The 22964-nt window shown below is 36.2% G+C and overlaps 1 protein-coding gene across 2 annotated transcripts in view; it reads left to right on the top strand.

Annotated features, from left to right (window-relative positions):
* Positions 1-22964, top strand: part of ramp1 (receptor activity modifying protein 1) — a 70082-nt gene that overhangs the window by 24733 nt on the left and 22385 nt on the right. The window contains exon 2 of one of the 2 annotated variants that reach the window (XM_024285947.2): positions 19820-19955. In XM_024285947.2, coding sequence (XP_024141715.1) covers positions 19820-19955 — 136 coding nt within the window. Of the gene's footprint in view, positions 1-19816; positions 19956-22964 lie in introns of both variants that reach the window. The other variant, XM_024285946.2, reaches the window with a different exon arrangement.

Genomic DNA, 22964 nt, shown 5'->3' with positions numbered 1-22964 from the left:
AGAGCAGAGATCTTAGCATAATATCTACGTAGCAAATATGCTCTTTTTCAATTGACATTTTTTTCTTGATTCACAATGATTTGAAAATATACTTTCTTTTAAATAAACATGCTCTATCATCAGGTCACAAGAACATGTTAAAAACACCAAAAATAACATTTTTGTTGGAATGGGTCTTTAAGGATTCAAGGATTTTTTATTGTTTTGGGACTCTGGTCTTTGACCAGCCGAGTACAGTCCAAAAGTATGTCAAGAAAAAAGTTATATAAATGTGATATCCAAGTAACTTGAACTTAGTCTAGTTCATATAGAGTTCTGTTTGTTCATAAAAGGGGGATGTAGAAGAGGGAAGGTGGATCTTCACAAGGATCTTCCAGGGTTCAGCAGTCTTACTGCTTTTGGGAAACGTATTTAAATGTACTTGGTTCAGTTGGAATGAACAGGTTTACCTCCATGTGTGGAGCTTCAGGAGTTTTTCTTTGTTTACTTTCAGAATGAAACCCAATCTGAGGTGGCCGAGTTTGAACAGCCAAAAAGCGGCGGAATGTTTTTAGGGTGACCTTTAGTAAAATGTCCAAATGAAAGCACTTACTGCAGAGCTTTAATTGTCTGCTATGGAAATTGAAAACCCTTTAACGGTAGGAGATGATTCACCCAATTAGTGAAGCTTAGCTCTGTGTTTCAGTGGCTCCTCTGATGTTGAGCCCCACTGGGTAACTGACTAAATTCATCGGTGATTTGACATTTTTCTTGGCAGCCCACTGAAAACATGGGATTTTATTTTAATTACCAGACTTATCACCGTTTCCTCACCAACTACGCCAGCTCTTTTCTCGTTTGTCGGCTCGCAAGAATCTTGAGTTTCAAAAAAACTGACGGCACCAGTGTTCTCCGTTTTAGACCTGAGCTTTTCAGCCTATTAGCATCTCTTTATATAATCCATTTCTCCTTTTCAAAGTGCTTTTATCTCTTCACAGTCAATGTCAGTTAAAAATAATTCAAAACCGAACTGTGTGGTTGCCCACACAAAGGGAGGTGGGCGAGTCCTGTTGGAGCTTTCCTTCTTTTCTTCCTTTCCGGGGAGTTTTCTTCTTCACAGTCGATTCTTCTTCTTTATTTGCTCAGTATAAAGGATTACACTGTAAACCCTTCAATGTCATCTGTTGGTCACTCACACAAGCTCTTATTAATATGCAGTTATGACAGTTTGACCTCAATGGAAAAAGGTGGACTGGATTTGATTTTAGCAAAAGTGAAGTAATTGAACTTGGTTAGATGATAACAGTGGTTATTCATTGAGCTCACTTTGATATTTTTGACTTTTTGTGGCTTTTGGATAGGGCTGCCACAAAAGATTATTTTAATAGTCGACTAATCACCGATTATTTTTTCCGATTAGTCGACTAATCGGGTCATGCCCAAAGTGGATGTAAAACACACATCTTAACCATAATTAGATTTAAACTAACTAAAAACTGATAGAATGCTGTAAAATTAATTTGGCCATAGAAGACGCTAGTGACCATAACTGAAGATGCTGATAGCCGACTAAAATATTAGTTAAAGGCCAAATTAGCCAAAAAAGGCTTAGCCAAAACAGCTAGCATGTGGCTGAAATATTAGCTAAACTCCAAAATAGCCTAAAAAAGCAACAAAAAAAGCCTAAGTTAGCCAAAACAGCTAGCATGTAGCTGAAAAATTAGCTTAACACAAAAATGGCCTGAAAAAAAGAAGCCTGAATTAGCCAAAACAGCTAACATGTAGCTGAAATATTAGCAAAATTCCTAAACAGCCTAAAAAATAAACAAAAAAAATCCTAAGTTAGCAAAAACTGCTAGCATGTGGCTGAAATATTTGCTAAACCCCAAAAGAGCCTAAAAAAACCTTAATAAATGCCAAAATAGTCCAAAAAGCTAGTATATTGCCAATATAACTTTCAAATTTACTACACTCTGACTCCACATAATATAAAACAACGACTAATCGACTATTATATTAGTTGTCGACTATTTTAATAGTCGATTAGTTGTCAATTAGTCGACTAATCGTGGCAGCCCTACTTTTGGACATAGGATTGGAATAATATGTAGCCAGTAGAGGCCAGTTTGTCTGATAATCAAAGAAAATGACAGTTTAAGCACTAATCTAACTACAAGTGTGTCAGAGTTTGACCTCTGTTGCTAGTTTTACATCTCTTAGGGCCTGAAAACTCACTAACAGGTCTTGTTCTGTAAAGCACTGATGAGATTAGGAAGGCATGGAATGTTGATTTCTGCAGAGCAGCAACGATGCATAAGACTGTACATTAGAATAATTAGTATGACTTTACAATGAAGATTCAAATATTTAGACAATATGAAGAAATACAGCTTTAATATACAGATTTCACCTTGTGGGTTATTTATAGAAATTTTCCAGTACTCACCTATGGTCATGAGCTCTGGGCCCAGGGTGGCTGGGCGCTCCCACCCAAGTTATGCTGTAGAGACTACATCTCTTTCTTTCTTCTCTTTCTGTACATCTACATTCTTCACGTGGGTGTGCTCTGAAGCCCAAATGTTTACATCTAAATGTAAGTACTTTTTGTTTTAGCATGACTTTCTTAAGTTATAAAAAACAATGTTGTTAAGCATTTCTCATCGCACTGACAGCGACGTGCTAACGTAGCTTACCGGCAAGTAATGATGACGTCATTGAGGGGTAGTGTCATCTGAATTTGAAGACACCATTTTTCATAAGTCTCTGCTTGAAGGGCTAGATGTAGGGGTTGGAAGAAGCTGGAGGGGTAGGGGAAGGATTCGGATCAGGGTTAGGGTTAGCCTTTGTTTGTTCAGTAGAGCTTGAACAGTATTTGTCTGTCACAGATTCAGCAAGTTGTTTCACTTATAAAAGCATGATAACAAGGTTCGCAATGTTCATCAAACCCTTAGCAAAAAGTACTCAATTTAAGCACACTATACTATACTACTATAAGTATACTTAGTTTATACCAAAATTGAGGTAGAGTACTTGTAGCTTACTTTTTATATAGTACCTATATATTGTCAACTTAAAATGTTTCAAAGTATTTAGTTAGTATACCTTTGTCATTACGTTTATGGTCTATAGCAGACTTGATATTCTTATCTTTAAGTATATTTGATAAAATAAACTTCAAGTGTACTATTTTTACTAAGGGAAGATGCACTTCAGCTGTGAAAGACGAAATGTAGAAAAAAATCCAATAAAACACGTTGATTGATTTTTAAATAATGTATTTAAGATTTGATGAAGAAAATAAGTAAAAGGTCAATTAAAATTTCATCCTAATACTTGGTAATGTAACCCTGGTTGACAATGACAGAAGTTGAAGGTTTCCTCACCGGGTTTAGCTGCTATTTTGGTCCATTCTTCCAGAGTATCTCAGGAACTGAGGTGTTTTGTGGCTAGGCAACGCAAACTTTCAACTCGCTCCACAGATTCTCCATTGGACTGAGGTCCAGAGATGGGCTAGACAACTTCAGAACCGTAATATGTTTTATTTTATGCAAGTGTGAGCACTCCAGAAGGGGATGAGGGGTTAGGAAAACAAATCTAATCCAAAATTTTTTCTGTAAAGAGATACTTGAAACACATCTTGCAGAAGTCTTCTTGTTCTCCTTTACACACATTAATCCAAAACCCAAATACCTGTTGTCAAATCTTTCACACTAAGAGTGTTTTCGAAAAAGAGAATTAGGATGTTTTTTTAGTAAGAACTAAGGATGTTTGCATGACAATAAGGACATTTCTTGAAGGTATCAGGATGTTTGCCAAGAATTGGTCCTTTCCTGAATGTGCAGATAGTTCAGTAAGTGCAATCAGTTGTTCAGTATTGTACTGAGACATTGCTAAATGAATGCACAATCATTCAACTAGGATTCCGACTCTTGTTTACGCTCTAGTAGATGCTGTGTTTTGAGGAAACTGTTTCCTCTGAAGCTAAAATTGAATTCAGTCATTATTTATAAACCCTCCCAAGCTAGAGGAATGTCAGCACTTTTCTGGGCAAGAGTCTGTCAGTTTCTTGTGGAAAGTGTCCCTGATCAAATTTCCGTGATAAGCTTCGAGTCTGCAGAAAGCGTCAGAAATAAGTAATTCTGTCATCGCTCTTTGTCACTTTTGTCCATTCTGGTTTAGGTAACGACCTTCAAATTTGAATGAATCTCCAGAGTTTCTGATAAGCAAGACTGAGAGAATTCATTAATAAGCACGAATGTGAGTGACGGGTTAGAGGTCGAACTTCTCTGATGTCGTCATAGCAGCTTCTGCTGCTTTCAGATTTTCTTTCTGCAGTTTTGAACACCTTTAGGTTTCTCATCATGTGTTTGCAACCAGATTATCCTCAGATTAGCATTTTAAATTCTAACAACAATGAAATAATCAGACTAAAAAGTCTGACATTTCAACACTGCCTTCCACAACCTGTAATTTTTGTCACGAGTCAGTAAGGTTTGAAATTGATCAAATTGTACGTTTGCTCCATCTCGCCTTCTTCTACATTTGTTGTCAAGCTGTTCCATTCTGAGCTGCTCTATTCCGTTCTGTTCCTTTCCATTCCAAACAACTTCAGTTCAAAGTCTTCTACCATCCCCATGGAAACCTTTAGTCTGGCTTTGATTTGACTGTGATGGCATTTCTTTGCTTTGAATGACAAAATTACCACAAAAACAAGGACTCTTTATTTTTTGCTGTTGCATTCCTGTTGGTTTGATGTCATTCTATTTTTTTTCTTTATAAACTCACAGGCAGGAATTTTCCAAAGTCTTTTAAGGAAACCTTTTTTTTTTTTTTTTTTTTTTAAGTAACCATTTGTGATCCAAAACACAGTTTTTTGCTCACACTTTCTTCTTCTTCTGGAATAAGGTGTAATGCTATAGCACAATCGCCACCTAGTGGCCAAACTGAAACGTCCTCCAGGAGAGTTAGATCAATTGTTGAAGCTTCTCCGTTTAAGAAACCACGTAACAAAGTATGGTATTAACAAACTGATTATTACTTCACTAATAAATCTTACAGTTGATTGACTGTATCAGATTAATATGAATATATTCAAAACATAATTATCTTCAATGTTTGTTTTAGACGGTGCTGCTTCTTCTCCGGGGCCCTAGAGTGCCCTCTAGAGGCTGTTCGTGGGAAACAACAGCTAAAGAGCAACCTGTTGTTAGTGGCAAAATTGTGAACATTTGAGCCAATATTTATTTTAAAAAATCCCATTTAAGTATAAATTGCACCCCTAAGCAAGCTATGCAAAAATAAACAACTTATACCTCAAAAAACAGGTAGCTACAAACACTTTCTGCAAATTTGTGAAGACAAAAATGAATGAACAAAAATATCACTTTGAATTAAATTCCTTCACATCTGTTAGGATGAAGTTAAGCTAAACAGAAATGTCTCACATTATAACCCGATGAGTCACGTCATAACTTCTTGTGCTCTTAATGCGATCTCACAGTTTTGTTCCCAGCGTATGTAAAGCAAACAACCTTGATGATTCATCAGTTATAGTCAGCGAAATGAAAACCGAGAAGAAAATCTGGGACAGCTCAGCATCATCTCTGCTCGGAAGCGTTTACTGGAATCCATTCCTGAGAACATAAGATTGCGTGTCATGGGTGAAAGGCAAATCTCCGAACCCACACAGCCTGGAAGGTCTTTAGAATTCACCAAAAAAAAAAGGCTTTTAAGAGCATCCTCTGAACTGGGGCACCTGCAGGCAGCCAGTTGTATCACAGCTCTTATCTGAACAGCCATATTGTGTTTATACCATAAAATACAACTTGTGATGATTTCCAAATCAAAGACGTAGACTTAAATACGTTTCATGGAGTAAATGGGGAAGTGTGCGGCACTTGTTTTCGATCTTTTGATTCTTTCACGGGAAGTTTTGTGGTTAGGAGTTAGATTTAAATTAGAAGTCTAAAACTACTTTAGGTTCAAAAATAGGACCTCATATGAAAGGAAATTTATCATAAACTTTTCCAAAGATGCATCATTTTTTGTGACAAGGAACTTGCTCTGTGTTAGCTCTTCTAAGATAAAAGGACAAATGTTTAAAATACAGATAGAAAACAAGGAGGGCTGTTCACTTTCAGTCTATTTTTAGATGAATTATTCTTCTTTTTTTGGCAAATGTTTACTTTTTTAATCTGCTGTTTTAACAGCTAAATGTCATCCCTTGTTTTTGTCTAATTTTCCCCTGTTCTACCAGTATTTTAAATTCTGTTCATATTTATTTTGTTTATTTTCATATTTACTCCTCAGGTTTTTCTTCCTTTTTTTTATTTCTTGCCTGTCGGTTTCCTCCCACGCTTGAGTCCCACTGGCTGCAGCAGGTGAACGGTGTGGATCCTGTCTGCCCTTACCTTAAGAAAAATAACCAGTTCTTTTACAGATTTCCTTCTTACTTCCTTGAATTTCATAGTCAATTCTAGGATGTTGTACCTCTGTGGATCCTTAATACAAAATTATTTTTTTTTGTTTACATTTGCATTAAAATAGCACCTAAAGCATTTTAATTTTAAAGCTTAATGTTCTTGAGTTGTTTCCTGTGAGCCAAAATTCACATCAATCCCAAGAAAATAAACCAGAAGTTCATGTGGAAATTCTATTTTTGTTTAATTTTGAGGTTTCTGTTAGTATTGGGCCTGCTCAACTCTGTGGTACTGCCTTAACATTTATTTTTATAGGTTAATTTTATATATATATATTTATAGATAGCAGCTCAATCTGGGCATTTATAACTATTTTTTCATACTCCAATTTGATTTTCTCTTCTGTCCTGCTGCTTCTTAACCACACACACCTGATCAGTTCATTAGCGCAGCTGCTCTCTGGTCGGTCATTAACTCAGTCACTATATTATCCCTGCTTTGCTTCTGTTGAACCTGTTCATGCTTTTTTTTTTTTTTTTTTTTAAGTTGAAGGTTTTGTAGTTTTAGTCCTTCTTAGGCAAAGCCAACATAAATTGATCATAAACCAGATATGTGAAGTTTCTTTTCATAATTTTCTGCCTGTTGGCTGCTTGCACACAAAATTAAACATTTTGCTTCCCTTTTAAATTATTCAGAACTAAAAAAAACTGCAAACTTACAGTTTTTCTCTCGATATATAATTCAAGTACTTCATTGTTGTACTATTTAAATCTAAAGTCATAGCGTCACATGCTTAGGATTATATTTGCTATTAAAAAATCCCCTTAAAGCCTTAAATTCACTGAGGTATTGTTTAGGACACATTAACCCTTGTGCTATTATTCTAGGCATGTTTACATCAAAAGTAGGGTCATGTGGACCCCAAAAGACCAAAAAAAGCTGAATCTTTCTTTTTTTTCTCCCCCTCTTGCTTTGGTTATGTATGGGGCAGTGCTGGTTCTTGGTACAATATTGCAATAGTTCTTATTTTTTTAATATGTACTTTAGCTTTAAATTAATAAGTGATACTATTAAAAACAATTCATTTATAATAAAGTGTTTTTTACATTTAGAGATTCACTGAAAAGACATTGAAAACCAAAAAACAGTGACCGTTGAAACTATTAATTTCAGGTGAGCATGGAAAATCTCAAATTAATTTTAAAGATTTCTTGAGTAGGTTACTCTCTGACAGATTAGTGACCAAATTTACTCCCAAAAGACTAAAGTACGGGATTATCTGGTGCCCTGGATTTTAACGCAATTTGGACACATGCTCAGTCTTTTTTTTAGCCTAACAAATGTAAATATTTGAATGAAGACCACCATCTTCTGAGGATTTTCATAGCTTTTTTTTTTCTTCTTTCAATGAAAAATTGTTCAAATGCAATGCATTGTGGTTTATATTCACCAACCTTGTGAGTATCGACACACTTCAGTCTTTTGTCGAGACTTCTAGGACACTTCTAAAGTACTGGATTTAAAATTGGACACCTCGACAAAATGGCAAACTAAGACTTTTCTGACTGAGGCACAAACATCTGCTCTCATTCCCATTAATGGACTCAGAAGAAGTCCCTTTACATACTCGTAAACGGAGCTCTCATTAGTTAAGAGGGGGAATGTTTTGTTTGACGGCAGAAGATCATAAAGCTGATAAATGTGAGGAGGGGCAGTTTGGCCCACACGGTGTGAGATAATGACTCTGCATAATTAACCCCAGCGCTAAGAACAACCTCTGGAATAATACTGAGGCTGGATCACTGACACTGTGACGGACACACTAAAGTGTAAAAGTAAACGGCAGTTTTCCGTTTTGTCTTAGAGATGGAAATTTTGTTTTGTATAAATAAAACAGATTTTCTTGCATACAGAAACATTTTTTTTCAAACTTCAAGGTGCAAAATAATAGAATATTTAGGCTGTGACTGATGACTCCAAACCCGTCATTTCTAATAAGCTGCAGTAAAACTGTGAGGCTCCTTTTCCTGCTCGCTGCATTGGTGGTGCTTCTCGGCGTCAAAACTTTCCAGAGCATCAAATGTACCAAAGTTTTGTACAAAGGAACTGCAATGTGTGGGCTTTTTATAAAATATGCATGAAATCTTTGTTGCTTCAAAGAATATAAATTGGGCTGTCAGATAAGTGGGAAGAGAAGCAGATCACTTGTTTTCTCTTTTGTGCTACTCCATGAATTGAGATGATTCATGACTTAAAAAAAAAAAAAAAAGTCAAGGAAAGTGGGTGTTTGAATTTCTAGATGGAGTGAAAAAGGTAACCCTGGTCAAAATGTTTCTGTTCAAAGGCCAAAGACGGAGGCTTCTTCCTCCTGTGAGTTAATGCTGGAAACTGAAGTGAAGTAAAGTGAAGTGAAGGGGAAGGGAAGGGAAGGGAAGGGAAGGGCTGGACGAGGGCGTGATGCCGGTTCATTAGCTAACAGATCTGGAATCTAATTAGCGCCGCTGGATTAAAACTGATGCCTGGAACGCTGGAAGATGTTGCAAGCTGTGAAGACGGGCGATTTCAATCATAACCGAGTGGGCTGCACACTTTTATGCAGTTAAACTCAAATGCGATAACTGCATTTGTTTTAATATAGACTTTATCTGTCCACCTGCAATTATCAAACTCAGCAAATCGTCAAAACAAAATTAAAGATTAGCCAATACAATACTCATAAAATTTCAAATTTTCTCTTTTTTTATAAAGTAAAGGCTATGTGACAAACGGAAGATCTCATAAACCCTATCATGCTGCCAATTAAGGAAATTCTGGAGCAAAAGAGAAACAAAGATACTGAGGTGAAACTTCAAAGTCATTTTTAAAAAAGTCTTGACCACACAGACTCTAGAGTACAAACACAACTCGTCCAAAATCTGTTTAGAACTGCAAACTTTCACTGAAATCTTTAACTGTACATGAGAACTGGACCGAGTGAGTATGACATCACTCTTCCAGCTCCAACCAAATGAAGCGCCATTTTCTGGTTAGACTTTGTCAATAAGTGCTGATTGGTTCAAGTCGGTCTGAGTCTGTTTCTATGGCAACCACTCTCGCCAAACGAGTCAAACGCTTCCATAGAAAGTGAGCTACTCCAACGTTTTGAATGTTGGACATGGGGGCCATCAGACAACACCATCGCTTATTAAGGCATCTTATAACATGAATAACTTGTATCACAGAAAACATATCATTGAAAAAAGGAATTAGCAAGAACATGTTAAAAAAAAATGTATCAGAGCAAGAATGGTTATTCTGACAAATAAGAAGTCTGAGTAATAGCGGTTTATCTATAGAAGGCTATGAAGTTTTGGCTTCCTGGAGTTTATGGGCACTTCCTATATGGAATGCCAGGGGGAAGGGTCACTCCATCCAGTTCTCTGTATACAGTCGAGATGCCATTTTTCAAAGACTTAACTGAACAAAATAGATAAATGAGTGTTAATGCTCTGTGCAATCTGGAGGAAAACTAATAGAAATTCATGAAAAATCAAACCAGCTGTTAAACACAGAGGTGGTAGTGTAGTGGCCTGGGATGCTTTACATATTTTGGATGTAAAGGGTTCAATTGAAGGAAATTTAAGCTTCTCTTGAAGATTTTGAGTCTGGATTTCACTTGAGATCAGGCTGGGGGTTTGGTGGGGCATTATGAAAATTTTACCATATTTATTGTGACAGATAAATCATGTTTAGTACCAGTCTTTATTTATTCTGTCAGGAAGGTGCTTTTTTATTTTTTTTACTTTTCTGTGTCAAACAATTATTATAAAAAAAGGGAGTTTAGCATCAAATTGCAAACTTTTAGACGTTTCTAAAATAAAGTTTCAGTGCATGTGGATGAACAGAGGAGATGTTATGTTTGGTGTTGGACGGATAAAATGAGAAACTGCAGGAATAAACTGATAACTGTCCAATACTTGAACTCAGTGCTCACCTCCGTGGGCTCCACTGGCTGAAGAGTGAAAACACAATGAGACTCATGAATGTGGACTTTAACTGCTTTGTGTTCATAAAACTCAAGTGGGCTGAAAGAATAAGTCCCACAAGAAGCAGGGCGCTGAACATTTTCCTGTCGTGGGGGTTCATGTGATTTTTATTTTTTTTAATTTATTTATTTTTTGAGCTGCTGTGCTTTGCTCAGAGTTGGCTTTTCACGCAGCACAGATGGCTGATTACACTCCCAGTAATTAATTGAATGGAGGTTGATTGGAAAAGCAATTATACAGGATTGGAGTGACATTTAAGGGAAATGTTTGGTTTGTCGACAGAAGAAATTTAGATTTTGCTTTGACTCGTTAATCTTAGTGCAACTGGATTTAGACTTGTTGAGGGAGGAATAATCATATTTTTCTGAATATTTCTGACTCCTGCCATCCCCCCTGCTGCTGGGTATGTAAGTTCTGGAGAAAACTACTTCTAACTTCATAAAATTTAATTTTAACTAGTATGTAAACAGCAGAATCCATACAGAGTCATAACATCCTGTGAAATATCATGTATTTCAAACCAGTTATTTTTTTCTGTCCTCTTGCCATATTTGCTGAACCTGCTTTGATTCCACTTCTCAGCATCAGAATCCGCACAACCCTGTGTGGTTCCATGTGTCAAACCGAGACAAAGATTCCCAATTACCAAAGTGTTTCAATTAGAGCGGTCACAACCCAGAGAAAGCCAGTGCTCCAGGTGATCTGCCAACATTGCAGCAATCTGTCAACACCGACGCAGGGAGCTCATTTCAATTATGACCAGAGCCATCCGCCATGACGGCGCAGAATTAATGGGCTGTTGCAAACAAGCTGATCTGTTGATAATCAGGAGGCGGCCGCCGACACTGCCGCAGCATAATGGAGCTCCATAATAGACCTGCGTGACCGTCCTGCTCACCTTTTGTTATTAAAGATAAGCTGTTCGTCTGCATCTGGTTTTATGGCTCAGAGGCTACAGAAGAGAGGAGGGCGGTGATTGTTTAAGTGTTTGATTAAAGGTACACAACAAAACACAACCAACCACTGCAGCCCAAACTTTTCCTCCAGCTTGCGTAAAAGTAAAACGGAAGATTCTTTTGCCTTTAAAGACCCGTTCAACAATGGTAGAATGGCAAAAAAAACCCTTAACGGTTATATCTCAAGACTTGTTTTTTTTTATAATTAAAGACTTTATTTAAAGATATGCCTTATCGTCACCACTGCCCTTACGGGTAGATACTTGTACAACAGGGTAAGTAAGGGTGAAGTAGGTCAGACCCAGGCGTGTAATACTACGTTCACTTCGAGCGACGGCCTCCAGTGATTGTTTTCTGTAAATACACATATGTGCATTTTGGGCTTCCATGTTCAAAATTCTCGTGTTCACGTGTAACTATGAAAGTGTTTTTAGGTCAATTTTTGGACTTTATGATCAAAACGTGATGCAATTTGGTGCGTGCTGAAAGTTAAACCAGTTGAACTTTGACCAATCAGGGAGTCGGATTTGGTAGTGACATATTCCATTCATGGAAGTGCAACCGTTTGAAAATTGATCAGATTGATGGAGAAATTACCTTTTTTTTTTTTTTGGTCTTTATGTCTGAATAGAGCTGTGAGAGAAAAATCCAATCAAAAAACCTGCAGTACCTGTACAAGTCAACCCCATTGACTGTATATGAGACCTGGACTTAGTGTGACACCACCCATTGTAAATGATTTTCTTCTGGTTCCAACAAAATTATTACAACTCGCTTGCCTTTTTTGGGACTACTGATTGGTTCCAGTTTATCTGAGTCAACATTTCTCTAGCTACAACTTTCTCCAATCAGGAGTAAGCTTGGTACAAGGCCACACCCTCTTGAGAGTGTCAAACACTTCAAGCGTTTGTAAGACCACCTACTTTTATTGAGGCCTCTGACTTGTTAAACTTAAATAAGTTGTACTTAAGATAAAATATTGTAAAAAAAAAAAAATGGGATTCGCAATAACAGGTTCAGAAGTTTAAGTTAGATATTTCAAAACATTTTAACTCATAAACAAAGATAAATTAGCAATTCACAAAAGCTCTTTGTTAGCAGAGGATCTGCATATGTTCAGACCTCAATGACAGCAGTTTGTTGTCAGTAGTATTGTCTGCAAAACAGCTTATTAGAAATATTGTAAATCTAAATAAAAATGCCAATGTAAGCATTGGATTTGTTTACATACATAAAATTGTTTATAAAGTTTACACAATTAGTGAATTTTAATCAGAGCCCTTTAATCGTTTTTCTAACATTTTATAAAGCTGCATTATATTTTTAAATATTTTTTTCTGTGTCCACAGGAAATGCACATGTGCAATGCAAATACTTCATCTTGAAAGTAAGAAGATGCTTTAAAAAATAAGTCTTATTTTCTGTCTTGTAAGAAAATAATCTCAAAGTTTTTCAGTTGCCCACTAGTGAATTTTAGTCTTAAAATAAGAATTCTTGTTATTATTGCTGCACAATACGAGTAAAACTCGCGTCATGGGACGTTGGTAATCATTCTTGTGATAACAATAAGACTAAAAACAACTAAATAAACAACTAAATATAAAATGTTCATTTCACTGCAGTTTTATTTAAATAAAAGTAAAAAAAACTTGAATTAAACTCCAAAACACTCATGTCTACATAGAAGGCATCTAACAAAAAAAAAGTTGTCCATCCGATAGCTTAAATGCATAAGTAATTTTGTCTGTGTGCGTTTATACATCCTATCACCATTTATCGTATTGTCTGCCATCTTTTTTTGTAGTGTACCGAGTGCAACTCCATTCAGGGAGAACCCAGCAGGGATTTGAACCAAGGCCTCATCACAGTCCACCTCTGCTTCTTCTACAATCTAGACATGGATGCTGAGTTTATTGGTGATTCTAAATTGACAGAAGTAAATGTCATCCTGCATGTTTGCTTGTTTTTTTTCCACTCTTGAGGTTCTCTGATGGATTGCCAATAGATGTAATATCTTTTACTCTGCGTGCTCTGCTAGCCTGTCATGAAAACTAAAGAAAAAGGAAAATGCCAAATAAGAGCAGATTAAGGAGATCATGGGTTTTGTAGGAATCAAAATGAGTTTTCAGGCTGTGTAAGCATCAGTTCAATAGGATGTGTGTATTCGAGGTCTTGCTGGTCCGTTCTTTGCTATGTGGAAGGTGGAGAAGCCGGTGGAGCTCGATGCAGATGTGTTCGTAGATTGAAAGGTGGCCTTAGATGTGGCTGCAGTTCCAGATCAATATGTGGTTGCCCAAGGAAATGGTGGAGTTTTCAGTCAATGGTGACCTTTATTCCAGGTTCCTCACCCACTGCTTCACTGCTGTGTCTGGAACTTAGAATTGATTTGACAGATCTGTTTAAGCGGCACAACCTGCTGAGTCAATAAAAAAAGTTAACTTTTTGTGACTATATGAATAATTTTATCTTTTAAAGTCAAGTTTTTCCATTCAGGTTTAGAGTCCCCATAAATATAAGAACCAGAAATGTTTATTATACAGAAAAAGAGCTTATGTTATTTTTTTTTTTATAAAAATGAGAAGTTCTTTCATCTAACATCACACAGGCAGCAATCCACATGGTAAAATAATTGGTGTTTCGGTGATAACATTTAAACTAGAGTAAAAGTTGAGAGGAATGTGGAAAATATGAATCTGTCAATGTGTTGATGTCTTTCTGAGCTCTGGATTATTGAGAAAATGTATTGCCTTGGAGAACTTGTATAATTGAACAGGAAAAAAAATGATTTCTAACCACATGTATAGATACAAATAATGTTTAAATCACAGGAACACTTTTGGGGTTTGGTTTTTCTGCCAGGATCTGTTAAAATCATCACTTATCATCTTTTGATTTATTTTAAAAGTGATATTTTAATTATAATTGTCATTTTCAGCCAAAAACCTCTGTAGTTTCTGCAGAGTAGCAGTAGTTAATTAGAAATCTGCCTCTGAGTCGGTGGCAGGACTGTTCATTTTCTCCTGTATCCTACATTCACGACCCTAACCTAACATTGCTGTTGCAACAGACAAAAACAAGCAAAAGTGGAGCTATCCAGCAGAACAGTTTTGAACCAGATGCCAGCTCGGAGGTAGCAGATCTAGGAGGGACTTCTGGCTATTAATTTTCGAGTACCGTGTTTTTTTCTCTGTGGGGAGCAAAGAGCTTTTGGACCACCCAGAAATGTTTCTACATAACAAATACAATCTTATTTCAAAAACTTTCTGTCATCTGATCCTCATTCACAATGATTTGAACGAAGAATTACTCTGGAATTGAATTTTAAGCTGAATTAAGTTCAAAATAATTACCTAAATTCAAATTATTTAGGCCTGATTTTCTCAATATATTCTCCGTCATCAGAAAAATACTGAAATAACATGTCAAAAACACCACATCATTCAAGTGAGTTTCTAAAAAACTTTTTCCCAGTATTGGAATGTACATTTGGTTCATTTATTTGGAGCTCCAAACTAATGCTACGTTCACACCAAATGCAATTTGTGCTACAAATTTGCCATCTTTTTATATACCTGTTACTCAACACACCAGTCGTGCACGGACCAAATGTGATTATTGTGCTGTTTTTATGCAATTCCTAGTGATTAGTGCGTCAATTACGTAATGATAAGGTGATATGTGCGTCATATACGAGATATTAAAGTTGAAATCGTGAAAGTCTGTTGGACATACTGTATGTGGAAAGGTCTTTGAAAGCCACAAAGTACAATTGCCGAAGATTTACGTAAAGATTGTGTATAAATTACATAAAAATACTCGTAAAGTGCATATTTCTCAACCGACCAAAATATTTTTGAACAGCTCAAACCTAAATTCACGTAAAGACCCGTCAGTGGAAACCCTCGACAGACATATACACACAAGAAATACTTAAGAATTATGTATACCACGCTTGTAAAATAAGATGTTTTCAAAATTAAATGGCTTCAGAACTTTGTTTTCTGAAAAGTTACTAGGATTTCTTTTTTTATTATTGAATTTAATAAGATATTTAACCTGTAAACTGTACAAAAATACTTGGTGATTTGTTTTTGCAGCATGAAAGCTGCTCCTCTGATGGAATCCAGTGACGGACACATCAGGTTATTAATGCTTTTCTCTTTCCATCACATCCTATGGTCACATTATCGTCCATCTCTTCCCTTCGCTGCAGTCATTTCCTCTTAAAGCCTGCAGGTGTCTGTCAGACCAAAACAAAGCTTCATCCTTTCAGGAAGTCAAATGACTCTTTTCCAGCTTGTGGAGTTTCTCACTTCATATGATGAAAAATCCTTTAATATGATATGAGGTAAACGTTTAGGCTGCAAAAGATAATTATGAGACATTTGAAAAATACATGCGAGCTTTTGTGTAAACCCTCAGATTTACGTGTGGTTCAGGCAGCGTGGGATTTATGAGCTCTGCTCCGCGCAGGCTTCCTCCCATGGATTCATTCATCATTTCTAAAGGGACTGTTTTGCCCTTTCTGTAATGAAATGGAAAATCCAACATGTGAGAGGAAAGAGTTTGCATTCCAGCTAGGATTTCTGCCTAATCTCTTCAGGAGTTCAACAACTTGCTTTGGATTTACAACAGACATCTTTAATATACATGTTCAAGCTCCCTGAACTGGATTGTTAGTGAGGAAGACTCCGGTGTTGCTTTGTTTCTCCGGTCCAGATGCGTTTAAAAGTTTAAAACTGGTTTGTTAGTCTGGGTCATTGGTCACAAGAGGTGGATAGGGGCAACGGAAAGTTAATAAAAAACAGTTTGGGCTACACAGGTGGCCCATACAAAATGTCAAGGTTGTGGTCCGCTCAAGAGCTAAAATGTTCACTTTATGCACATTATTTTTTTATTGGTATGTTGCAGACAGCTCAAAGCAAAAATGTACACAATACGTGAAACGCATGCATGTCATCCGGATGTTATTTAACCCAAATCCTGCGCACAGAGACTCAGAGATGACTACTACCCTCAAGGTGTCACACTTCTAAATTCAAAATGGCACCTTCAAATATCGAGGCCGGACATGTGTACTAACTTTTGTATAATAGCCTATGTGCAATATGTTTAAAACCCATCCTGACCGTGCCAATAGCATCCTGCTTCCACATCCCATTTGTTTTATGGATTATCACCTTTTCTTTTAAATCTCTCTCCTTTTTTAATAACTACTATTTTTACTTTATTACCTGTATTATTTTCTTTTACTTGTTGAGCTCACTGGCTTCTCATCCCAAGCATTTCATTGCACTATTGACCTGTGTTGATATTGAACATGACGAATAAAGCTTCATTTCCTGTCCACCTCATAAGGGCCTGTTAGTATTGTTCATGTGTTAAGTGTGTGCTCCTTACACGCTGCTTGACTGTAAAGGTGCATTCACATGAAACACTATTCACGCAGAGGAGTTTCAGTGGTACAGACACAAAAGGAGTTCTTCCTTAAAGCCAAACCTCCATGTTGAACTGGACCCTTCTTGTTTCATTGGTCAGAATCATTTTTCTGAAGTCATTTTCCATCCCACTTGCTTTACTTCTGGTTACAATCAGCAGGATCAGATTCTCTGAAGAGTTAAAGTAGACGATTATTAAACCAGGACCTTTTAATTCCTGAGCAGCTTCAACTCTTCAAGGTCATTTTCATGGACTTGAGAGATCTGACCTTTTTATGTTAACAAGTTTGAATTATTCCAGAAAAAGAAGGGACTTGTTTGGCAGAAGGTGCTCACAAGCATCAATCAGCTGGAGCTGGAAGACGAACCGTTTATTAAAAAGGTTAAGAATCTGAGATAAGAAGCATAAACTCTGGGGCTTTAAAACACAAAGATGGAGACTGGCTGCTCTGTCAGACTGGCTGTACAGTTGGATTCTGTTCAGGTGACTGACTCGCCTAGAAGATTTTTCTATGTGAGGGCAGAGTGTGTACTTCTCAGCGTTTTCTGTTCAGAAACTGGAACCTGAGCTTTCTGTCTGTGTGGTTTCCAGTGGGGGGGGGTGTCTCCAGAGAATCCCCGGAGGCTTTGCTCATCCGGTGTGCTCCGCTGACGAGGAAACATGTTGGTTTGCTTGAAAGACATCCTGGCTGGGTTATAGATTTGGCTCTTCGACTGAAGTCACTGTAGAAAAAAATAAAATAAAATGAATAATTTACAAAAACTGAGCCGTTGTGCTTTTTATATCATAAAAGAATATAAAAATAGGTATTTTTGAAACCAAAAATGTAAAGCAACAAAAGGTGTAAATATGTTTGTTGGACAAACTTGAAAATATAAAAGATTAGACCACCAAAGTGGGAGTCTAAGACCGAAGAGCGATGAGGAAATGTGGAATTTCTTTCCTACATCTAAGCTTCTTGCTGCCCCAGAAATGATGTTTGAGTGACTTTACTGCGGTTTGGTTAATGTTCCAGCATGCATGTTTTATTTTTAAACTTCTGCATAATTATAGTTCAAAAGTTAAATATGACTTTTATATGAAAACAAAACATCTTTGGGTTGGCCAAACTTAAAAAGAGGTTACGGTTTATTTATTTGCCGATGATGAAGTTGTTATTTTAAAAAGTTAGTCTATAATTACATAATAATTTAGGGGAATTACTGTGATTGTTGCACTTACTTTCCAATCAAAAAAATGGAAAAAACTTGGTGTAAGTTTTCAACGTGAGGCTGGTTGTTGTTTTTGGCTCGTGGAAGTCTTTTGTGGGCGCTGTGGTGAGGAGGAGGAGATCAAGAAGATGAAGAAAAACCGCCTTTAATCAAGCGGCGGTCATCCTTCACAGAAAATGAACCGGGAAGGAGCGGATGAGCTGCAGCAGGGATGGAGTCGGCCTTTCAACCATCAGAACTTGAGTTCAGGAGCAATAAAGATGCATTTAGGTTCCAAGAAAACCCCCAAAATACCTGACATGACTTACCTTAAAGTCTCACTCCTATCATGACTTGTAACTGTGTTTCAAGTTAATTATGATTCTTTTTTTTTCTTTCATTTTTTAGGACAGTTTCTGCAAAGTGGTACACTTTAAAAACAGAAATAAACCAAAAATTCTTCTCCCAGTGACAGATTTTCTTTAACCCTCTCAGAGCCAAATTAAGTTTTAGTTACAGAAAAAAATAGATATGAGGAAAATTGTGATGTATAGTAATATATAATATATTAAGCTGTCCTGAGAGGGTTACATAACCAAAAAAAAAAAAAATGGCAAAAGTTATATTTCCAACAAGTATTTTTCTAAGAAAAGAAGAATTCTAGTCTTTTCTCAAACTGAGATTATTTTTTCTGTTGGAAAACTTTCCTAAGATTGTTTTTCTTTCACAGTAGAGAATCGAACCTTATTTACTTTCTTAGGATTCACCTTTTGCAGTGCAAGAGTTCTTTAGAAATTAGCCTCTGACTTTGTCAGGGTGGTGTAGAGAACTGCCAAGGTTAGCAGACCAAAGAGTGTAAGAATTTTTTTTTTTTTTTTTTAATAAAACACAAAGTGCCCCAAAGTTGCTTCAACAGGAGAGGAACCTCTTGAGTGCTGGGGCACAGTCTTCAATTTGATGGTAGCACAAAGGAGAAGGAAGAAGCGGGTTGATCCTGAGATCGAAACAGTCCACATCCAAAATAAAGAGATCCAAACAGAAAGTTTCTTCAAAAACGGACAATTCAGGAAAGGGAACAGGCACTCAGTTAGTTTTAGGAGCGCAGGCGCTGCACAGATCTGGCTCTGAATGGAGGGAAGGTGCTGACGACCACAAGGGAGCGAACCGGGCAGAATTCCAGCAGATCATGACAGACTTGTGGGTGAAAATGTTGGTGTGGAGTAAGCCCAGCCCCATTTCCCATCATACCCTTGTTTACACTCTCTACAGCCCCTCAAACTCCCAACCAAAGATCATCGGTGCAACAAAAATGGTGAGGAGCTATTCCGCAATAGAGTTTTAAGCTAGATTCCAGCTCAGACGAGGAAAACAAAGACGTACACGGATTTATTTGACTGCAAGAGGATGTATAAACGTATAAAATTGCGTATTATCAATTTTAGAGTTTTAGTAGGTAGGGGCTCTAATATAATATATGCCCTTAAGGGTTTTTTGCCTCTTCATACTCCTACTTTTTATGCATTTCTATACCTGTTTTTTTATGTGTTGTATAAGTGCAAATAAATGACATCTAAAAAAATCTAAATTAAAAAAATGCTCAATTTTAAAATGCTTTTTTTTTTTTTTAAAATATATATGTATGTCTTCCATTATCAGAAAAATGCCACAAAAACACAATTTTCATTGGTGTTGGTCTTTAAAGCAGAGATGGATAACTTCCTGTATCCAGAACTTGCTATATTAAGGAGAGAGAGAAACCAGTTTTGGACTAATTATTCTTTGTTGTCTCTTGTGCTCTCTTTTCCCAGCAGTGTCTCAGTGTGTGTCTGCTCAGGGCTGTGGGTCCCACTACGAGTTTGCCATCGAGGAGTTCTGCCTGGCCAAGTTCAAGTTGGACATGCAGAAGCTGGATCAGAGGCAGTGGTGTAGCTGGGAGGACACGGTCGAGTGAGTAATCACACCCTAAAAAATAAACCAAATCAGGAAATGTTCCTTTCTTTTCCAAAAGTATTTTGTTTGTTTCAAAGCCATTGATTGCCTCCGCTTTTCAAGTCGCTCCAACAATTTGGGAGTCATTCAGCATCAGTTGGGACAATTAAATGGTTACGTAAACATTACATCACGGCTAACTGCGAAAATTAAAGTCCTCCCCGATTCCTACTGGCCTCAGATGTGCGATGATTGCATTGTGCCGCCTCGGCCGTTTCACTTGTGAGCTCCCCGCCGCTCGCCGCCACTCTGGAGGGAGAAACCAATTAGGAGGGTCTCCAACAGATCTGACCTTTGACTTGGATGTTCTGGTTTCACGAGCGGCATTGTCTCTGCTCTCATGAAAAGGACCGATTGTTGTTTCTGTCACTCACAGAGACGCTGAATCCCAGCCAACTTTGTTAAAGTAGGTTTAGAAAAAAAAGTTTATTTAGATCCAAGAGTCTAACAATTATCGAGACTTTTCTTTACTGTTTTCTAATCCCTGAGGTAACATAAACATGTCCAAACTTCATGCATTCAACTACTGAGTAAAAACAGATTCAAAACACTATTTTTAATTTTTAAATCTTTCTAAATCTGGAATTGTGAGCTCATATTTTGCTAAATAAATTGGATCATTTTTGTCTTTTAATCATCAGATTCATGACAAGAACTTCACTCATTGTCTCTGGTTTATGTGGTAGAGAAATCCACAGATTTATATTTCTTAAAAACAAAAACTTATTTCAAATAAATACTCAGTTTTTACAAAGATGCAAAGCTGCACTTCAAATAAAATAAGCGAACATTCATCTTTATTTTTTGTTCCTTATTTCTTTCTTGGTATAATAAACATGTGAGTGTAGTCTACAAGATACTGCAGATATCTTCTCAGTATTCCCTTATTTTTTTGGAAATTATGTTATAAAAATAATCCGCAATAGGTGACATCTACAACATTATCCTTTTTTTATTAGAACTTTTATTGAATTAGGCATAAAATATAGGGTAGCAAGCAAAAAATACAACTTTTTTTTACAATAATTCTAGATTTTTTAAGCCACTTTAGATTCATTCTTTTCTCTCTTGTTTAAACTCTCAAAATTCAAACTTTTATATGCAAAATTTAATTTAATTAAATTGAATTAAAAAAACACAAATCCAGTATAATGGAATATTATCATTTCTGCCCCTTTTACTTAATTAATAAAACTTAAAGTACATTTTTCTTTCAAATTTCACAAAAAGGCTAACCGTATTCAGCACTTTGGAGTTTTTACTTTTCTGTTACCGTCTTTTTCAAATTATAAGCCAAATTACAACTAAAACTAAAATCAAGATTATAGAAAGGTAAATGGTATTTAAAAGGTTATTTTAAAATGTTTTTACGGCTAAAATTAAAGTAAAATGTTGCAGGTCCCATTCTGCAATCAAATTCATGTGATTTTTGGTCGTCTGGGTCAAACTATTAAGACGTTAAAACAATTAGATGTGAGAAAAATGAAACATTTTGTGAAATCTGTTTAAAAAAAAAGGCAGAAGTGCTGCTGGTACTGCCGTAGTTGGCTGAGTAAAAGACTCATCATGAAGAGAAAACTACTAAACCAAATCGGGGAAACTCAAGAGTCAAAGCAGACATGCTAATTCTCACAGAAACTAAATGAGAAAGTAAAACGAGACAAACCACGGAGCATAAACACACAAACAAATGCAAAATAAGGAGGTTTATGTAAAGCCAGAAAACAAATGTGAGAATCAAACTACAGAAAAATGGAACAAAGTTCATGAGAAGTCTGTGAATCGACTTAACTTTCACTGATAGATGATTATTGTCGATATAACACAAGTGGACATAAGCTTATAATCTATAATATACAGTTTTCAGTAGAGATTTAACAATCAATGGAGGAATCCGTTTTTATTCGCATGATCCAACCAGATCTATTTGTCTGAGGCAGAATCCAATTTTAGGTCAGTGATTTGGTTCATTCAAAATGAACTACTATCAATATAAATCGTATCTGCAACTACAAATTATGATTTAAATCAAATTGTTGCTAAAATGAATCGTTACACCCAAAGTCTGCAGGTTTCTACAGTGTGTGTCCTAGAGCAGGGGTCTGCAACCTGTGGGTCTTTTATCACTTTATTGCGCCTCTTAAGCTTTAGTGAAAAATGCAAATGATTGAATGAATAAGAGATATGTTATTTAAGTGTTTTCCTTTCTGTTTAGATAACTGACATGTAAAACAACTACGCAAAAAGTTGAATTTACTGTCAGAAATTCTGTAAAAATTTTTTCTAAACTTTTGTTTTTAATTTATAGTTGGTCAAATAAAATTCTAAAAAAATACTTTGGTAAATTACACTAAAGTGGTTAAAGTTTTGAACAATGCAGTTTAAAATGATTGAAAACGACTTAGAGTTGTCTGATTTGTTGTGTGACTTTATTCTAAATGTTTTGAGTTTCTTATATCAATAAATAAATCTAGAAGATATTTCTGCAAAGACGGATACTTTTTGAATTCAATTAGCACAAAATCTCCCAATGTTGAATGTATATATTTTCTAACAGATTCTATTAAAATTTTGTTCATTTTTGAGAGTAAAAAAAAAAAAAGCCGACAAAATCTTAATGATAAAACATCATGTTCGACTTTCTCACATTTTTAATTTAGATAAAGCTGCTGCAGCAGGAGGATCTTTTTTTTTTGGCACAGGGTGGGTTTTATTTTGAAAGGGACTTGTGTGTGTGCTGCTGTCAAAAAGTAAAATAAGTTAAAACTGCTATATATAGAAACATATAAACACCCTTGTGATTCAACTATTGTAAAATTTAAAAGCTAGATTTATAAATACATGTTTAAAAAAATGCAGAACATTTATGTTTTTTTTATTGGCTATTAAAATAACTGTTTTACAGTTAAAGGTTGCAGACCCCTGTCTTAGACAGAGACCCACCAGTCACAACAATGTACTTTAATT

This window comes from Oryzias melastigma, linkage group LG21, assembly GCF_002922805.2.
Source record: "Oryzias melastigma strain HK-1 linkage group LG21, ASM292280v2, whole genome shotgun sequence".
NCBI classification, from domain to species: Eukaryota; Metazoa; Chordata; class Actinopteri; order Beloniformes; family Adrianichthyidae; genus Oryzias; species Oryzias melastigma.
Note: the sequence above shows the minus strand (reverse complement) of the source record. Positions and strands in the feature narration are given on the sequence as shown.